The following is a 17,552-nucleotide window of genomic DNA, read 5'->3' on the forward strand; positions in this document are numbered from 1 at the left end:
ACAACGGCCAGCCCCGGGGGCGAGGGTCAGCCCCACTCTGGGGCCAGGGGACTTGCACTCTGCAAAAGGGCAGGACGTTTCAGTGGCTTTGGCGATCTGGGTTCAAAAGGCCAGTGTGGCTCACGACCTTGGGGTGCTTAGGCAGTGACATTGATTTCTTGAGACCCTCAGACCCTTCTATGTAAGATAGGAAGAGCACTGCCCCCCACCCCTGGGCTGCTGCTGCCCACATACAGGGAGACTCTCCCCAGGAGGCTGAGCCCTGCGGGAACAGAGCGGGGAGGCATGTCTCCTGCTAGGCTGCTGGAAAAGCAGGGCACAGTGCATCTGTTCCAAGCACCCGGGCCCCAGTCACCGGGGGAGCTGGGGGCCCGGGCTCAGCTGGGGCTGGGGAGTCAGGCTTACCTGAACACCTGGGGCCCAAGAAGTCCTTCCCTGGCACTGTCACCATGCCTGCCGATACCACAGCCCAGACAGCTCTGTCCTGAGTCTGTGGCTCTCTAGGGACTTCCTGGGACTAAGCGCTTGGTGTTGAACGATGGAGGACAACCATAATAATCAGATTACTGGACACCAGGCTGGCGAGGTATAAGAGCAAGCCTGGGGCGCTGGGGAGGAGCAAGGGCAGAAGGAAAAGGGGGACAAACGGTGGCCCTCTGGAAGCCTCAATACTGGCACTCGTTACCCGGTGTCTCCCAGTGTCCCCCAGGGCGTGAGGGGTCATTTGTGAGAGCCTAAGTCCTCCAGGGATACTTTGTCTTTCAGTGCGTGCGGTTTTCTGCCTACCAGACTGGAAGCTTCTTGAGCCAAGGGAGTCTTTGCCTCTTTCCCCTGCATCTTCCCTCAGCCTTGGTGGGGTGAGGGGGTGGGGACTGGCCTTGCATGTCCATCTCCCATGGTAGACCCTGGTCACTGTGAGCTCCTGGAGGCCATCGCCTCCACCTGCCTTTAGGTGAGGTGCCCTTTCTCCAAAGCAGATGTGTTGGCAGGAAAGGTGCTTCCAAAGAGGTGCCCAGGGGCTCCTACCATGGACGGTGACCCGGGCGCTGCAGGACACCTGCCCCAAGGTGTTCTCGGCCAGACAGGTGTAGGTGCCCTCGTCCTCTGGGAGGGCATCCTGGATGTGGAGCTCAGCCACGCCAGCCTCGCAGGTGGAGTGAGCATACTGGATGGGCTGCCCTGTGGAGGGAAGCACAGGAAGGCTCAGGCAGGGAGCACCCAGTGGCAGGGTGTGAGCCCTGTCCTCAGCAGGGCAGCTGTTGTCCTGACGACGATGTTCCCCATACCTGCTCAGCCCCACTGAGGGCTAATGATGTGTCGGGACCACCCCCAGCCAACTGGACGGAGGTTCGAGGAGGGGAAAAAGAGGCAGGTGCTAGCGAGGTAAAGGAGAGGGAGTGATTGTGTGTGTGCAGGAGCAAGGCCGGGGCTGGTAGGACTTGGGGGGCAGATTCTGGAGGCACTTAGAATGCAAGCAGGAAAGGGACAGAGTCCTGTGCATTCTGTTTAAATAAATAGTCCCCAAATCTACATCTTAGACTTCACAGAGTCCTGAGCCTGGAAAGAATCTGACAGGGTCATCTGGCCCATAGCCCAGCCTCAGGCAGAACAGACCTCACCCAGACTGCACATGAGGCTCCCGGCTCCTTTCAGATGTCTCCAGAATCAATGATTCCATTTCCCATTGCAGATATTTACCAGAAGCAATTCTGCGCCCTCAACCTAACACTGCAATGACATGCATTTTAGGATTCACAGAAAAGATAAATACAGGGAACTAAAAAACGACTCTGGCCCTTTCTTCCAAGAGTCCCTTGCATGGAGGGCCCTTTATTCAGCTCACATAAAGTCCTGCATGGAGACAGAAGTGTGTGGCATGAAATTCAGTGGTTTCTTTAATGCTATATGTTCCCGTGATTTTATCATTCCAGGATGTGAGCTTTCATTTCCAGGGAAAAAAAAGGAATCTCATTACTGAAGATCCTGGCCTTAGAGCAGGAATGTTTCCATTCACCATATACGAAGCAACTGTCAGTTCCTTCCCTTGTCAGCCCAGGCTCCTGGTTTGCACATCATAAAACTGGGGGTGGGCAGTGGCAGAGAGAGAAAGTGCAGCAAAAGGTCCTCTCCCTGCAATCCAATGTTTTCTTCTGCACATAGCAACACTTCACATCTCCATGACAGGCACCGCCAAGTCAGCCACAGGGCCAGAGGAAAGAGATTCCGCTGGCCCGACTGCACTTCATAGAAGTGGGGCTGGGGGCTGGGAGAGCCAGGGGCCAGGATCCTGCTACTGAGAGGACTGAACACCCGTGTGTGTGTTTGTGTGTGTGTGTGTGTGTGTGTGCGCGCGCGCACGCACGCATGTACCTAAAACCTCTCTTCCTTAGGAATACCAGTACATTCCATGACTGCCATCTAAGTGCCTCTGCTATTGAAACCTGTGCCAACAAGCTGTTTGAGAGCTCTCCTTTTACTGGAGCACAGCTCATTTTGGCTCCACAAGCATGGGGGGAAATGGTGGCTCCAGAAAGGAGTTGTTGGCTCAGGGCACTCAGAATTAGGCAACACAGAACTCCCAGCTCCAAGACTGGTGAGATCAGAGTCGGCGGCCAAGGGTCCCCGACTTGTGCATGATCGCCCTCTAGTGGGAAGAGTGTGAAAATGCCAAGATTCGCCAAGAGTAAGGTGGGGTTGCTTTTCAGTTTGGAGAGGTGTAGACCAGGGGTCAGCAAACTCCTACTCGTGAGCCAAATCCCACTTGACGCCTGTTTTTGTATAGCCCAAAAGCTAAGGATAGTTTCTCATATTTTAAATGGTGGGAAAAAATCAAAGGAGGAATATTTCATGACGTGTGACAATTGTGTGAAATTCACATGTCCATAAATAAAGTTTTATTGCAGTACAGCCACACCCATTCATTGACATGTTGTCTCTGGCTGCGCTCTGTGCCATGACAGCAGAGTTGAGTAGCTGTGACAGAGACTGCATGGTCTGCAAATTTGGAAATACTTACCAACTGGTCCTTTATTGACAATGTTTCTTGATGTCTGGCCTGGAGTGTGAGCCAGGCGGAAGGGAAACTCTCTTGCTCAGAGCCCTTCCTTTAGTCCTTAACATCCATGCTCTGTTCCAGTTGCAAGGAGGCTGCCTCCTCGCTCAGTCACGGAATCCGATAGGAGCTCTGTCCGTAGAGAGGGGTGGAGACCCCAATTCTCACCTCTCTGCCCAAGAAGACCACACATAGGGAGACCCCAAGGCAACTTCTCTCACTGACTAAAGATCATTTCTAGCAAAGCCTAAGCAAACTGTACCAATGAGGCAGGTTCACAGGCAACATGGCATGGTGCAGAAATGACTGGGGCTATTTGGTGCACAGGTGACGGGCCGCTGCTCCCTTAAGGAGCCTATTCCATCAGCGTGAGAGCTGCCAGAGACCCGAACCCTCTGTTCCAGCCCAACTCCTCACCAATAAAGAAGACGATACCCAAAGAGGTAAAGAGGGGTGTCCAAGGTCACCCAACCACTCAATACGGAGAAGGACAAGTGCAGATCCTTCATTCTCCCTGCAGATCCCCAAAGCAGACCCCACTCAATTTCACCAATTTTATGGACTGTTCTCAATTCTAATAATAGAGTACTCCCATACTTTTGGAATTTAAAGACTTTTTTTTTTAAAAAAAGAGAAAGGTGATAATATATAATAATTTTTTTTTCCCAAAGGACCTTACTTGTCAAAAAAAAAAAGTTGGATGTCTCTATAGGACTATAATGTTAAAAAGAATTACTGGTCTATAAACCCCCAAACCACTTGCCGCCAAATAAAAGGCAAGATCCCATGAGCAACTGCTAGTGTGGTTCATTAATCTGTTGGTATATTTGTTCATTTATTGACTCAACAAATATTTATTGAGGCCCACTCTGAGCCTGGCCATATGAAAAGGAACTAAATTGCTTGTGCACCTAGGTGCCAGGCATCTCATTAACTGTTTTATATAAAGGATCTAATTTAATTTTCACAACTGCCACCCTGGAAGGTAGGTGGCATTATTCTCGTCTTGCAGACGAGGAGCTCAAGGTTCAGACTGGAGTAAAACTTGCCGAGTGACCCCAGCCAGGCATTAGCAGACTCCCAGGTCCCGCACTCTCTCTGTACCCCGTGCTTCCTTCTCATGCATAAACGGTTCAGAGTGATATGTGGGGAAGCCAAGTGAGAATGCAGCCAGGGTCGAGGGCCCAGGCAGCTGGAGCAGGGGGGGACTCACCATTGAGCAGCCAAGTGATTCGGGGCACCGGGGTCCCCTGCACCGAGCACTGCAGCACAAAGTCCTGGCCCTCAACGACAGTGCAGTCCTTCAGGACACTGGAGAATGAGGGGGCCGCCTCCATCACGGCCAGCCCTGTGAAGGCAGAGAACAGACAGGCCATCTCAGATCACAGCTGACCCGTGCTGTTGACTGACCGGAGGCTGACACCTCACTGCTCTGGGCGCCCAGGGCTTGCTTCTTTGGTGGCCTGGCTTTGCCTGACCCATCATCACACAGGGAAGCAGGCAGCGCCACTGAGGCAGAGACCTGGAGCCTGAGGCAAAGTCACTGGCAGGGGCTTTTTCACTGTCACAAGACACCCCAGGTCTGGGAGTGCTCAGGACGAGGCTGGCCTCTCCTCCGGGACACAAGTCCCTCCCCACTCCCTATCCTGTCTTGACTTTCATTATCCTGGAGCATCCGCAGAGCTCCTCCTTCCCCCTTTCTTGGCCCTATTCTACTTTCTGGTGTCTTTTATCGTCTTTGACGTGTCCCATCAGACGATGCACACATTTTTTTTCTTTATTTTAAAAATCCTTGGCCAAAATGTTTCATTAGATTGAAAATGTGGATAAAATAGATTTTTTAGGAAAACATAAATTGCCTAAGCTGACTCAAAGAACAATTTATAAATTAAAAAAACAGACTGGCAACCTCTATGATCTAATCACAGAAATATCCCCTTATGGTTTACTCAAGAGATATATGTACAAGGACGAACACTGAAACATTGTATGTAATAGCTAAAGACCCTGCACACTCTTGTGAATATCTTTTTCACTTGCAGAGACCACATGCCCATTGGTAAGGACATTTCAATTTTAAATTATTATAATTAATTTTTCCAATTCCAGGACAGAATCAAATGACAAGGACTTACATGGGTTCTAGTTTTCCAACCTAGGTCAGTGATTCAGAAGCACTGGGGGCCTAGGACAATGCATTACTCAGTCCCCCCATGATTCTGATGCACAATCTCACTGAGAACCACTGAGCTGAACTCTCCAGAAGCTTTCTAAATAGGTGAGTTGGGGAGTGTTTTGTAGTTTGGGGGCCATAATTAAGAGCAATAGGGATAGAAAATCTCTTCTACAACACCCAGAACATGCTGCAGAAGAGTCAAGGTGGCTGACAGCTGAGAAAAGGCAACTGGATTTGGTGATGAGAAGATATCTCACTGGTACTTTTCAAGAGGCTATTCCATACAGTGATGAGGGGAAAACCATATTATACAGCAAAGGTTTAAGGGCAAAGGCTAATATTCGAGGGCTTACCAGGTACTTTTCCAGAGGTGACAATGCCACGAGACTGCTATCTTTAGCTCGTTGTATAGATGAAGTTCATAATTTCCCATAGTCAAGCCCGATGGTGAAGCAAGGCTTTACACCCAGTTCTCTGACTTTACATCCACACTTCCTCTAGCCCCGAGCTCCCCTAGAGGGAGAGTAGCAGTGGGAGCACAGCTACAAGTCAGGATGTGGTGCATCTGAATGGGACTGGCACTGAGGGAAGGGATGCCAGCCTATCTGGACAGGTGGGGGGAGGCTCCACCTCCACCCCTTTGGACGGCATCGAATTCCCCCATTAGAGAAATGCCTTTGGGAGTCACTGAAAGCAATATGGGCTTTTGTGTCAGACCAACACGGGTTAGGAATATGCTATTTTTTACAAGGCACGGGACCTTGAACAAGTCACTGAACCTCACTACAGCTCAGTATTCTCATTTGGAAAATGGGTGTAACTCTATCTCGTGAGATTGTTGGGATAACTGAACGGGGCCATGCAAGTAAAGCTTTTAGCACGAAGTCTGGCACATTGAACAGGCTTTCGGTGGGGGATTAGCTGTTATTATCAGCTAATAACTGGAGACTGGAGTAGCACCAAGTTTTGGGGTAAAAGAGTGAGAGAGAGAACGTGGGAGCTTAAGGTTCACTGAAGCAGAAGGAAGTTTTTTTTTTCTTTTTAGTTGAGGGGAGAGCAGAGCACACCCGTAGGGAGGAGAAAGAGGCCTCTAGATAGGGGGACAGGGAGAGACTGAAGAAATAGTGGGAGAGTTAATCATTATTAGACCCGATCTTTGTGGGGATGGGAGGGATGGAAAGAGAAGTCTTGGTAAGGGAAACAGGCAGCTTTTCTGCAGCGATAGGAAGAAAGAGAGGAAGAGGCGTTAGACGACCGACATCTTGGTGAGGCCTTCTAGAGAACAGCTAAGGAGAAAAGCAGTCAAGCAGGGCTTCTGGAATGGCAGACTAAGGACTTCCATAAGTCTGCCCCTCCAGACGAGGAACAGGGACGCTGGCAAAAGGACTCAACACCCGCTTTCTCAGAACTCTGGAAATTACCCGAAGGCTTGCAGCATCCTGAGCAGCCTTCATTCTAAAACAAACACACACACAGCTGAATCCTGGTGAGCACAGCTAGCTTTGTGGCATGCCCAGTTTCCACCCCCTTGCCCAGCTCTGCGGTGGCTTTAAAACCCACAGCGTCTTTCACCCCCAACTTGCTGCAGGTACGGTCTCCACGCACAGCTTCCATTTAATAATAGTAGCTAACACTCCAACCAAAGCTTCTTGGTTTTTAACCTTTGGTGGACCCAATGTTAGGCGAGTCCCCCGCCCTGACACAGAGTCCTGGATGACGAAGCTCAGGTTCCCGACATGGGACCTCTGCCTACAGGCGCTCCCCCCTCCAAATGAATGGATACTATTCCTTGCGGAGGAATCCACAAAGGTAGTAAAATTCCCAATTAAGAAGTGAGTCAATGGTATACAGTGAAAAGCAAGACTACCTCTCACCCCTTCCTGGACCCCCAGTGTCTCTTCCTAGAGGTAACTTGTGGACCCTTCCAGAAATGTTTATGCACACACAAGCATCAGTTTGCTTTGTGGACACAGATTTTTTTTTCCTTTAACACAAACAGCATATGATACACACGGCTGTCTCTGCACTTGGCTTGTCCCCCGTACTCACATATCTCGGACGGGTTTCACTAGCAGGGTCTACAGGTCAGGCACATTCGTTCCCCTGGCTTCATGGCATCTTACTGTGTGAATGAACTAGTAAGCTCTTTTGTTTGAAACATTTATTATGGCAAATTTCAAACATACACAAAAGTAGAGAAAGCTGTATAGTGAATCATCATATCCCTGTTTCTCAACTTTCATAATGGCCAATCTCACTTCATCCATACCCGCCACTGAGTCCCACAACACATGGATTATATCTGAAGTAAATATCACAAATCATATCATTTCACCAGTAAATAACTCAGCTTATATCTCTAAAATATATGGACTTTGAAAAAAATCACCACGAGATCCACCATCACATCTTAAAAATAGCACTAACTCCTTTATACTGGATATCCTGTCAGTGCTCAAATTTTCCTGATGTTCTTACAAACAAAAATTTTTTAAGGTGTCTCCATCAGGATCCACGCAAAGTCCATGTATTGCAACTACTGGTGTCTCTTATGTGTCTTTTCATCTAAGTTTCCTGCAGTTTGTTCCTTCTTTCCTTTTGGCTTGCAATTTACTTGTTGAAAAAATAGGTGAAGGTTATTTGTCTCATAGAGTTTCCATCAGCCTGCAATGTGCTGTGGTTTAATAAGTTCCTCAACAGTATGACATGAGTCTAGGGTCCCTAAACACAGTTCTGTTACAGTAGTGAAAAAATATAGAAACAATCTAAATGGAAACAATAAGGCCATGCCTAAACATCATTCTATGAAATATTATAAGGCCATCACAAAGCATGCTTTTTTTTTTTTTTTTGCGGTACGCGGGCCTCTCACTGTTGTGGCCTCTCCCGTTGCGGAGCACAGGCTCCGGACGCACAGGCTCAGCGGCCATGGCTCACAGGCCCAGCCGGTCTGCGGCATGTGGGATCTTCCTGGACCGGGGCACGAACCCGTGTCCCCTGCATCGGCAGGTGGACTCTCAACCACTGCGCCACCAGGGAAGCCCCAAAGCATGCTTTTAAACGATATTAAAAAATATAGAACGATGCTTACGTAATGTGAGCAAATTAGAATAGCAAGCAGTATACAAACAGCACAAAGCTAAACGTGTTCTAAAAATATTAAACTATCATTTACTTCTGAGTCATAAGATTATATAGAGTGTTTACATTCCTCTCAATGAACATGCACTGCTTTTATAAACAGACACTATAACGAGCACAAAAGATGTGGCCCTCACATCACCTCACATCACTCTCGGTGTGTCGATCTGGTTCTCTGTGAGACTTGGCAGCCCACAAGCTGGGCTGAGCCTGGGGCCTGGGCATGTTTATTCTGAGGTGATTCGGATGCGAACTCCTGATCAGGAATCACTGTCCTGGAGCAGTGACTCTGGCCTTGGCCGGTGGGTGGGGGCGATGTTTCTGTTGGGTGGTACACCCTGGGCAGGGGGCTGCAGGAGGTGACGCTTGTGCGGTGTGTGAAGCACCCCACAGAGGTCCTCCCTCAGGGAACCCAGGGTGACCTGGAGGAATGTACTCACTTTTCACCAGGAGGGTCCAGCCACAGGACACCCGGCCCCGGACATTGGTGGCCGTGCAGCTGTAGTTCCCGCTGTCCCTGGCCCGGGCTCTCAGGAGGCAGAGGTAATGGGTCCCCCCAGCTTCATACACCTCGATGGTGCCTTCTCTTCTCCTCAAGGGGGCCCCGTCCAGGAACCAGGTCACTTCAGGCTTCGGGATCCCTGAAACTACAGGGCCAGGTGGAGGACGGGAGGCCCCCGAGAGCACGCTGGACTTGTGGGGCGCAGGTAGGGGTGGAGAGGCTGAGCCGGAGGGCAGAGCCCAGTCCCGTGTGCGGCCGCCCTCCCGCTTCAACCTGCTTTCTTACCCCTCCACCCCACATCCCAAGATGGAGGCAGGGTCCCTGGGGAGGAAGGCTACAAGGTGATAAGCTAGGATTCCAGGTCAGCCAGAGGGAGGAAAGAGGAGGGGCCCCTGCGGCTTGTGTGCGGTGGAGATGGTGGTGATGGGTTTCCCGCGGAGGGTGGTGAGAATTAGGGCTCAGGGTCAGTGCTGTCTCTAACCATGAACAATGGGTCACTGCTAGGAGTTTCTCCAGAACAAGAGACATGACGAGATTGAGTCCTTCCGGAGGGGAGACCCCTGTAAGGTGCTTCCTGGGGTCGGGGGATACAGGAGACTCTGACCACTGAGCGGAAGGACGGGAGTGGCCCCCCGGGGGCTAAGTGTGGGCACCAGCGGCCTCAGGCAGCTCTACTCACCCTCGCATCTGAACTTGACCAGCTGGTCCTCACTGACTTCCTGGCTTTGGGGCTTGGTCTCAAATTTGGGGAATGTTGTGTCCCCCTGGCCCTCCGTGGGGACCTTCCTGGTAGCAACCTGGCCCACAGTGTCTTGGCTTCCCAGGCCACACTGCCTGGCATGGAGGGCGGCTGGAGGGCGAGCAGCTGGCTTCTCCCTCTCTTCTCTGGAAGGAGACGGGGCACCCGAGACTGGCACTCTCGGTGCCAGCTGCACTTTCGCGGCCTGCAGGGTGATGGTGCTGGAAGTCTTCTGCAGGACGGGGGTCCTCAGGGCCTTTCCGGGCGAGTCCCCCACTGGCTCCGGCTCAGATTCCCTCAGGGGCTGAGGCTGGCTCCCCGTGGCCCAGGCAGGGGAGCCACCTCTCTGGATGCTGGAGCAGTTCTTACTCTCAGCTGCAGCCTCCAAGCCATCCAGTTTCAGCCCCTGAGCGACTCCATTGGTCACTTCCTTCCTGATGTCTGAACTGGCCACCTTTGTTCCTCTCACAAGCGACCTGTTTGGTGGGTTGCGTGGCGGGGGACAGTGGGGCAGAAGAAGAAATAGAACAATCATCTGGTTATGCATTACAAGCCCAGACTCCAGGGATTACAAAAGCCTACAGATCAAGACAGAGTAAGAGCCGATGTCTTTCTATGCAGTTTGCTCAGTTTCCAGGCAGAAAACAAGCAGCCATTCTTCAAACCCATCCCTAGCCCAGTGTTCTATCCACACTTATTACATCTGCCCTTTTTCTCTTCTCCACGAGCCCCGACCTGGTTCGAACACGCGATGTCCCCTGTCCACGCTGGCCCTAACCCAAGTTCCACGTAGCACGCACCGTCCATCTTTTAAAAACATAAATTGAATGACATTTTAAGCTTAAGAATTTCCAACAGCTTTTCCACTCGATTAAGAGTAAAACTGAGCTGTTCAAGACGGCCTGCAGGGATGCCATGTGGGAGGTGGCTCTGCGTGGACGCCCCCCCGCCCAAGACACTGTCTCCAGTGCCTACCAGGCTGCAGCCCCTCAGGGTTCTCTGGCCCCCAGGCTCCCTCTCAACTCACCACTTTCACACCTGCAACACCTCTGTTTGGAACACTTTCTCCCTGGGCTTTTCTTCTCCTAGCTCATACTACTCCTCACAGGCCTGGGCTCCAACATCAAGCTTTCGAAGAGGGGTCCTCTGACACTCTACTCCAAACGAGCGCTTCTCGCACTTATGCTTAGCGCTCATGTTTTGTGTGGCTCTGCTTAAGGCCCTTCTCTACACCAGACAGCTCGCCATGCCTACCCAGCATCTAGCACAGAGCCTCACGCTCAGGAAAGGAAGCTCTCCCGGTGAAGACGTGCTGGGTGAGCAAGTAGATTCTGGCCTTGAACGTGGAGGGCATCCTTGCAGAGCAGTGCCCTTCCTAATGACAGCTAACTAGGAAAGACACTGAGCAGGGTCTTCAAGAGTCCCGATGCTGATGGCAAGCCTGACACAGGATCTGGACAGCAAATTTCAATAGAATAAAACTAAACACCCCAAATAAAACAGTGCCTCCTAAACAGTCAGTTCTCCCCCCTACATGGTGACTCAGAAATTCAGGGCGTTTCTTGATGACGAGCCCTCTTTTCTCTCAGGGCGTTTCAAGATGGAAACATGATGATCACAAAGCCTTCACATACCTATTGGCAATGTCCAAGCCTGGAAAAAGGGAGAAGGTAGAAGGACCGTTAGTGGAATGTTTTATACACCAAGAACAGCAAGTGACACGACAACCATCTCTTGTTTATGACAGAGTTTGGCTTCCCAAACTCTCACTTTCCCCATCACCTATGGTCCTCCCTCCCTCTCTCCTTTCAGCTTCCCTGGTCCTGAACTTCTTGGGTTAATCTGATAAACTCCTCTGAGCCCTGGAGACACTGTTAAGCTTCCAGCACTGCCCTGGGACCTTTATGGCAGGCTCTGCTGCCCCGCCCTGGGCACTGGAGCTGCCTGTTCTCTAGCCCACAGAAGGAAACAAACACTACTCTACTGACAACTTCAAACCCAGAAAGTTTAACTTGCATGTGGCCCTCAAAAAGAAACCCCCAGTGATCATTTTTGACAAATACCTGCTTCATTTTAAAGTATACAGAGAAAGTGTAATTTTATTCAGTTCTTCAAAGAAAAAACATACAATTACTAGATATGTTTTTCTTGCCACACGATTTTAAAACATTTTTATCACGGAAAATTACAAAATATACAATAGTACAGAGAAGGATATAACAAACACTGAAAGCCTACACCCAGATTAGGGAAATATCAACCTTTTGCCAATCTTATCTATCCCTTTTTGTTTTGGTTATTTGAGGGGCTTTTTCTGGGAATATTTTCAAACAAAATGTCATTAAGTGCTTCAGAAGGAGACAGTTCTTTAATTCAGTGCCAGGGCAAGTAAAGGGAGAGGGACTAAAACACTTCTCCAGATGACTAACAGCAGGTCCTGAGCCTGTAGTGAGTTGTGAAGCCAAATGCTATGGCCAGGACCAGGGTTTTTTCTTTTTCTTTTTTTAAAATTGCCAACGTTTTCTTATGTGGTAGTCCTACACTTTATTTATTTTTAAATATTCATTTATTTATTTATTTATTGTGGCTGCACCAGGTCTTAGCTGCGGCACGCAGGATCTATTTTTTTTTTTTAGTTTCAGCATGTGGGATCTAGTTCCCCAACCAGGGATCGAACCCGGGTCCCCTGCATTGGGAGCATGGAGTCTTACCCACTGGACCACCAGGAAAGTCCCCAGGGTTTTTCCTTTTAATGGTGTAGAATGGAAGAGAAAATGCCAGCATGTACTGTACATACTACTACTCAGGATTGTTTCATAAAACTTGTTTTAGTTAAATCTCTCTCTCTCTCTCTCTCTCTCTCCATCTATCTATCTGTCTATTTATCTATCTATCTATCTATCTCCTGGGCTGCAATGTAGAATAAGTTTGTTTCTGTGGGTAGCGAACACACTTGGGCCAAAAATGTACAGAAAGCTAGAAGGGGTATTTTCTGAGAAAGGAAAGAGACGGGGAAGAGGAAGATCAAAGAAATGAGGGTAAGAAAGGAGGAGAGAGTAAGGTCGCTTCCCTCCCAGATCCCCAAATCCCACCCCGTTCAAGGTTCCCGCTAGAATGAAGTGACGTCAATCCCCTTCCCCCTCCACACACTCTGGCTTCCCCAGGCTGGACTTGGCAGAACCAAGGGGAATGTAAGGGAGAGGCGTATTCAAAGAGATTTCAAGAGAAGAGTTTACTGGGGCTGATGACTACAGCAAGAAGAGACAGGAGTCATAGGCGATGCTGAAATGCCCAGTCTGGTGGGAAGCAAAGAGTTACATTGAGGGAGCACCTGATCTGAACGACAGGATGGATGACAAGATCAATTTCAGGCAGGTTAAATCTGAGGTGATGGCAAGACATTAGCAACGCCCACTCTTCCAAAAGGCAATTAGAGATGTAAATAAAAAAGGAGTCTGGGCCTTCTCTGGTGGCGCAGCGGTTGAGAGTCCGCCTGCCGATGCAGGGGACACGGGTTCGTGCCCCGGTCCGGGAGGATCCCACATGCCGTGGAGCGGCTGGGCCCGTGAGCCATGGCCGCTGAGCCTGCGCGTCCGGAGCCTGTGCTCTGCAATGGGAGAGGCCACAGCAGTGAGAGGCCCGCGTACCGCAAAAAAAAAAAAAAAAAAAAAGGAGTCTGAGCAAGAAGGAAAAACTGAACACAGGTGTGCAGACACATGTGAAGCATCTTCCTCCATGGCCGTGTCTGTGCTACCCTTTCTTCTGATTCAAGACCCTGCCCCTGGGGAGGGACACATGAGTAGGTAAGTGCGACACGTGTCACACACAGACACGTAATGAGCAAGCAGCTCCTTCTAGGAGGGTAGGGACTCCAGGAAGGGACAGTCCGGCACTAGCCCTCCCACCGCCTGATACCTTGGATGGAGAGCTCAGCAGACATGGAGGCCTTCCCTGACCCGTTCACCACCAGGCACGTGTACACTCCCACATCATCTTGGTTGACCTCGTGGATTTCCAGGACTTGCATCCCATTCTTCTCAGACATAGACACACGGGAACTGGGCTGCAGGGGAACATCTCCCTGGGGATGGCATAGGCAGCTTGGTCAGAGAAACTGCTCACCTTTTGACTCTGTCCTACCTGCTGTCAATCCAGGTGGGACAGACACCAGGCATGCACAGCAGGGCCCTCTGCTCTGGGCTCTGTCAACATGCTTGGCGAGCAGCCTGAGGGCAACCCAAGGGTCCTGACTCGAGGAGCATGGATGCGCTGTGGTGTTCGGTCCAGCTGAGGGCAGGTGTATGGAACCTGTTTCGAAGGAGCCCTAGTGTGAGGCGGGAAATCCTATATTCCTCACTTTAGTTCTCCTCTGTCTTCCTCTTCCTTTTACTGATGTTCCAGGGTCAGTACAGGAGAATCAGGAATCAGGGAAAAGGCATCCTGTCACTCATTTTTATACAGGAGTTCCGTCTGTGAAAAAGCTCCTCTCCCTGGCCTTGACCCCCAGAGCTCCTCATTGCCCTGTTAACATGGGCTGCCCCCGGCCACTGCTGCCTCCTCTTCCCCCTCCCCCACCCCCCCACCTCTGTCTTCACATTGTTCAGCCCTGAATGATTTATAAAGCACTCCCACGTGGAGCCTCCCAACAGTATTTGGAGGTAGGTGGGATCATCTCTGCCTCATAGATAAGGAAACCGGGGTTCTAAGAGATCAAATGCTTTGCCCAGCATCTCATGCTTTGTCAATCAGGGAGCTGTGCCTTGAAATCAGCCCCAGACTTCAGACTCCACTCTCTTGACATGGTCAGGTCTGTTTTGACTCGGAAGTTTTATACTGTTTTGTGAGCGTGTGGATTACGGGACATCGTGGGCTGAGTAACACAGGGAGAGTGTGCAAACAGGGGCAAGAACCGGCACGGCTACCAAACACATGAGAACCTCAAGGACGCTCTACAGTTGAAGTGGAAGGGACTGATTGGGAAGACCGACTCCCCGCAGTCCAGGGATCTAACCCAGAGTCAGGGCAGACAAAACCTCACCTTGAGCCAGGAGACCTGTGGCTGGGGCCGGCCAGTGATCTTGCAGGAGAATCGCCCCATCTGTCCTTCTTTGACCACCGCTCGGCCCAGCTTAGTAGCAAACTTTGGTGGGCATTCTCCCCAGATGCTGGGACGGGCCTCCACCGCAGGGGCTGCAAATCTGTCCCTGTAAAGAAATCAGCAGAGAATCTACAGCAATGCAGATGCTTTTCTCTCTGTCCCCACCCAAGTTACTTAAGTTGGGCTCAGAAATCAGCAAAGGGCAACCTTCCCAATTCTGTGCCTCAAACACATGTCTGAAAAGATCTGTGGCACCGAAACCGATTGCCTCCACCTCCTGAGCGTGCAGCCAGCCTTCAGTCACTAGCCTCCCGTGAAGTTAGGTATGCTTGAATTCTACCGAGGTCTGGCCAAAGCCCAGCTTTGGCCCACAGACTGTGATCAGAAAGCAGAAACACCATGTGCCGTTTCTAGGCTGGACCCATCAAAACCTCCTGTGCTATTCTCCACAGCCTCTCTTGCCCACTCTTCTGGCTGGATGCAGAGTCCTGCTGAGGCTCCGAGGCCTAGGAGACGATGGAGCCACAGAACAAAAGGAGCCTGGGTCCCTGAAAGATCATAGGAAGGTTTTCCACCTGTGCAAGAATATGTGCACTGACTTTGCTTGAGTAAGAAATCACCTTTCCCTGTGTCGAGCCATTGCAATCTGGGGGCTTGCCTGTTACAGCAGCCACTGTTCCTTACCCTCACCAATTGAGGCTTACTTGCCATACGAAATTCACATACTGACTGCCCCTTGTAAGTCTGCTTGTTTAAGTCTTCTGACTATTTGCCTTGGTTGTTAGGGACTCCTGCAGACTCTGGCCACATAACCCACTTGCATTTAGCAACTGGACTCGTCAAAGGGGTATCCATAGAGGCCTCCAGGTCAGGAGATGCGTGTGACTGACACATCACACCACAATAGGCTCCCGCTTTAGTCATCACAACCCAAGATGTTTGAGAAGACTTGCTCCCCAGGCTGTTCTGCCAAGGCCTCAGGAAACGCCAGTGACCTTACGCTGGGTTGGACATCCTGGAACTTACCCCAAGGCTTTGGAAACAAGAGGCTGACCGTGCTTCTTCACAAAGCCCCCTGCAAGTAGGAAACAAAGAGAAAGAGGCTTGAAAAGTCCGGTCTGAGCCACACACTGGGAGCAACAAAAGCCAGAAAGAGTCAGCGGGGGCGGGGCGCGGATAATGACGGAACAGTTCACCCTGACCGAGCCCATACTGGGTCAGGCTCTATGGTGGGCGCTTTACATGCGTCGTCGCACGGATTTCCTGCAATACTTTAAGGAGGCTGGTATTACAACATCCTTCTATTTTTTTAAACGGGTGAGAAAAAATGAGATTCGGAGACATAAAGTCGCCCAGTTGAGTCACAGAGCCAGTAATGGTACAGGAAAGCATCCCGGTTTACCTATTCTAGAACACTCCACCATTCTGCTGAGTGGTTATATGCCCCTGGACCTTCCACTTGGGGATGATCTGTGGCGATCAGGACCTCTCCAGAAAAGGAGCCAGTTGAACGGACAGGGGAGATGCACATGCATCTCTCTTACTACATCTACTCCTTTTTGACCCAATCACCACGCCACCCTTCCACTTAAAGCCCAGCAAACAGCAGGGTCTGTCCCGCTGGAATGGAGCAGATCACAGGAGACAAGCTCCAGAGCAGCCAGCACCTCCCAGAACCTGTACCAGCGGGACGCTGGGCACTGCCAGTCCTGGGTGAGGGGCTGCTGTGCTGGGAGGGAAGCAGTTAAACAGCAGACTGTGCAAGGCGGCTGGGCTCAGCTCCTTCACCCAACTGCGGCTTCACCCAACGTGACCAGGAGGTGACTATACAGCAGTGGGGTGTTTTTGAGGAATGGGGAGGGGGAGAGGAGGGCATTTTTGAGATAACAATCAGCCTGGAAGCTGTTCTCTTTCTGAGACACACTGGGAATGTTTTTGTTTTTGTTTTTTTTTGGCGGTATGCGGGCCTCTCACTGTTGTGGCCTCTCCCGTTGCGGAGCACAGGCTCCGGACGCACAGGCTCAGCGGCCATGGCTCACGGGCCCAGCCGCTCCGCGGCATGTGGGATCTTCCCGGACCGGGGCACAAACCCGCGTCCCCTGCATCGGCAGGCGGACTCTCAACCACTGCGCCACCAGGGAAGCCCGGGAATGTTTATTAAACTCCACCCAAGGCACGCATGGGAAGGGTAGAAGTCATTCCCTGATATCGGCAGGCAGCTGTAATGGGAGATCTGCAGGGTGTCTCCCGGAAAAGGGTAAACTTCCTTAAATTCCAGCGCTGATCACATCTATGTGAATGCATAGGAACATCGGAATGGAAGGTGAAGGTCATGGCTGAGTACCTCCCTCAGCCATATCTGGTTGAAGGTTATACTAGGACCTTAGTGGAAAAGGGTTAATAACAACGCCTGCCTCACATGTAAGCTGTGATGCCACATGGGTTGACACTTGCTGTACCTGCATTCTGCTTAACATAACTATTTAGTGAGCCGTGTACAGTTTTCATCCCATAATGTGGGTTTAGTTCTTGTCATTCAATTCTCTGTTCAAGGTTAAAAGAATTTATACGCTGATAAAAGGAGAGACCTGCTCTGGGAAGGCCCAACTGACAACTGCAGTCAAGATGCTGGGGTCCCTCGGACACCGCTGGAGGAAGTGCTTTTAGAAGGTATTTGAGCAAATGAGAATCATCAGCTTTAAAGATGCTCTGCTCTTAGATCAGCATCTTCCTTTCTGTCTCTCCAGTTAAAGGAAACGATGCTAAAAGTAGGAAAGAAAGTTTACAAAGCTACTCACTTTGGTCTTGTTTGTAGTAGTAAATATTGGAAACAACATAAATGTC

The 17,552-nt window shown here is 50.6% G+C and overlaps 1 protein-coding gene across 4 annotated transcripts in view; it reads right to left on the bottom strand.

Annotated features, from left to right (window-relative positions):
• Positions 1–17,552, bottom strand: part of MYLK (myosin light chain kinase) — a 268,245-nt gene that overhangs the window by 103,132 nt on the left and 147,561 nt on the right. For all 4 annotated transcript variants that reach the window (XM_060010779.1, XM_060010776.1, XM_060010777.1 and 1 more), the window contains 8 exons: positions 15,735–15,783; positions 14,649–14,814; positions 13,526–13,691; positions 11,245–11,263; positions 9,551–10,086; positions 8,810–9,016; positions 4,266–4,400; positions 1,027–1,179 (listed from right to left, as the gene is read on the bottom strand). In XM_060010779.1, the coding sequence (XP_059866762.1) occupies positions 1,027–1,179; positions 4,266–4,400; positions 8,810–9,016; positions 9,551–10,086; positions 11,245–11,263; positions 13,526–13,691; positions 14,649–14,814; positions 15,735–15,783 (1,431 nt within the window). The remainder of the gene's footprint in view (positions 1–1,026; positions 1,180–4,265; positions 4,401–8,809; positions 9,017–9,550; positions 10,087–11,244; positions 11,264–13,525; positions 13,692–14,648; positions 14,815–15,734; positions 15,784–17,552) is intronic.

Source organism: Delphinus delphis, chromosome 4 (genome assembly GCF_949987515.2).
Source record: "Delphinus delphis chromosome 4, mDelDel1.2, whole genome shotgun sequence".
In the NCBI taxonomy this organism is placed as follows: domain Eukaryota; kingdom Metazoa; phylum Chordata; class Mammalia; order Artiodactyla; family Delphinidae; genus Delphinus; species Delphinus delphis.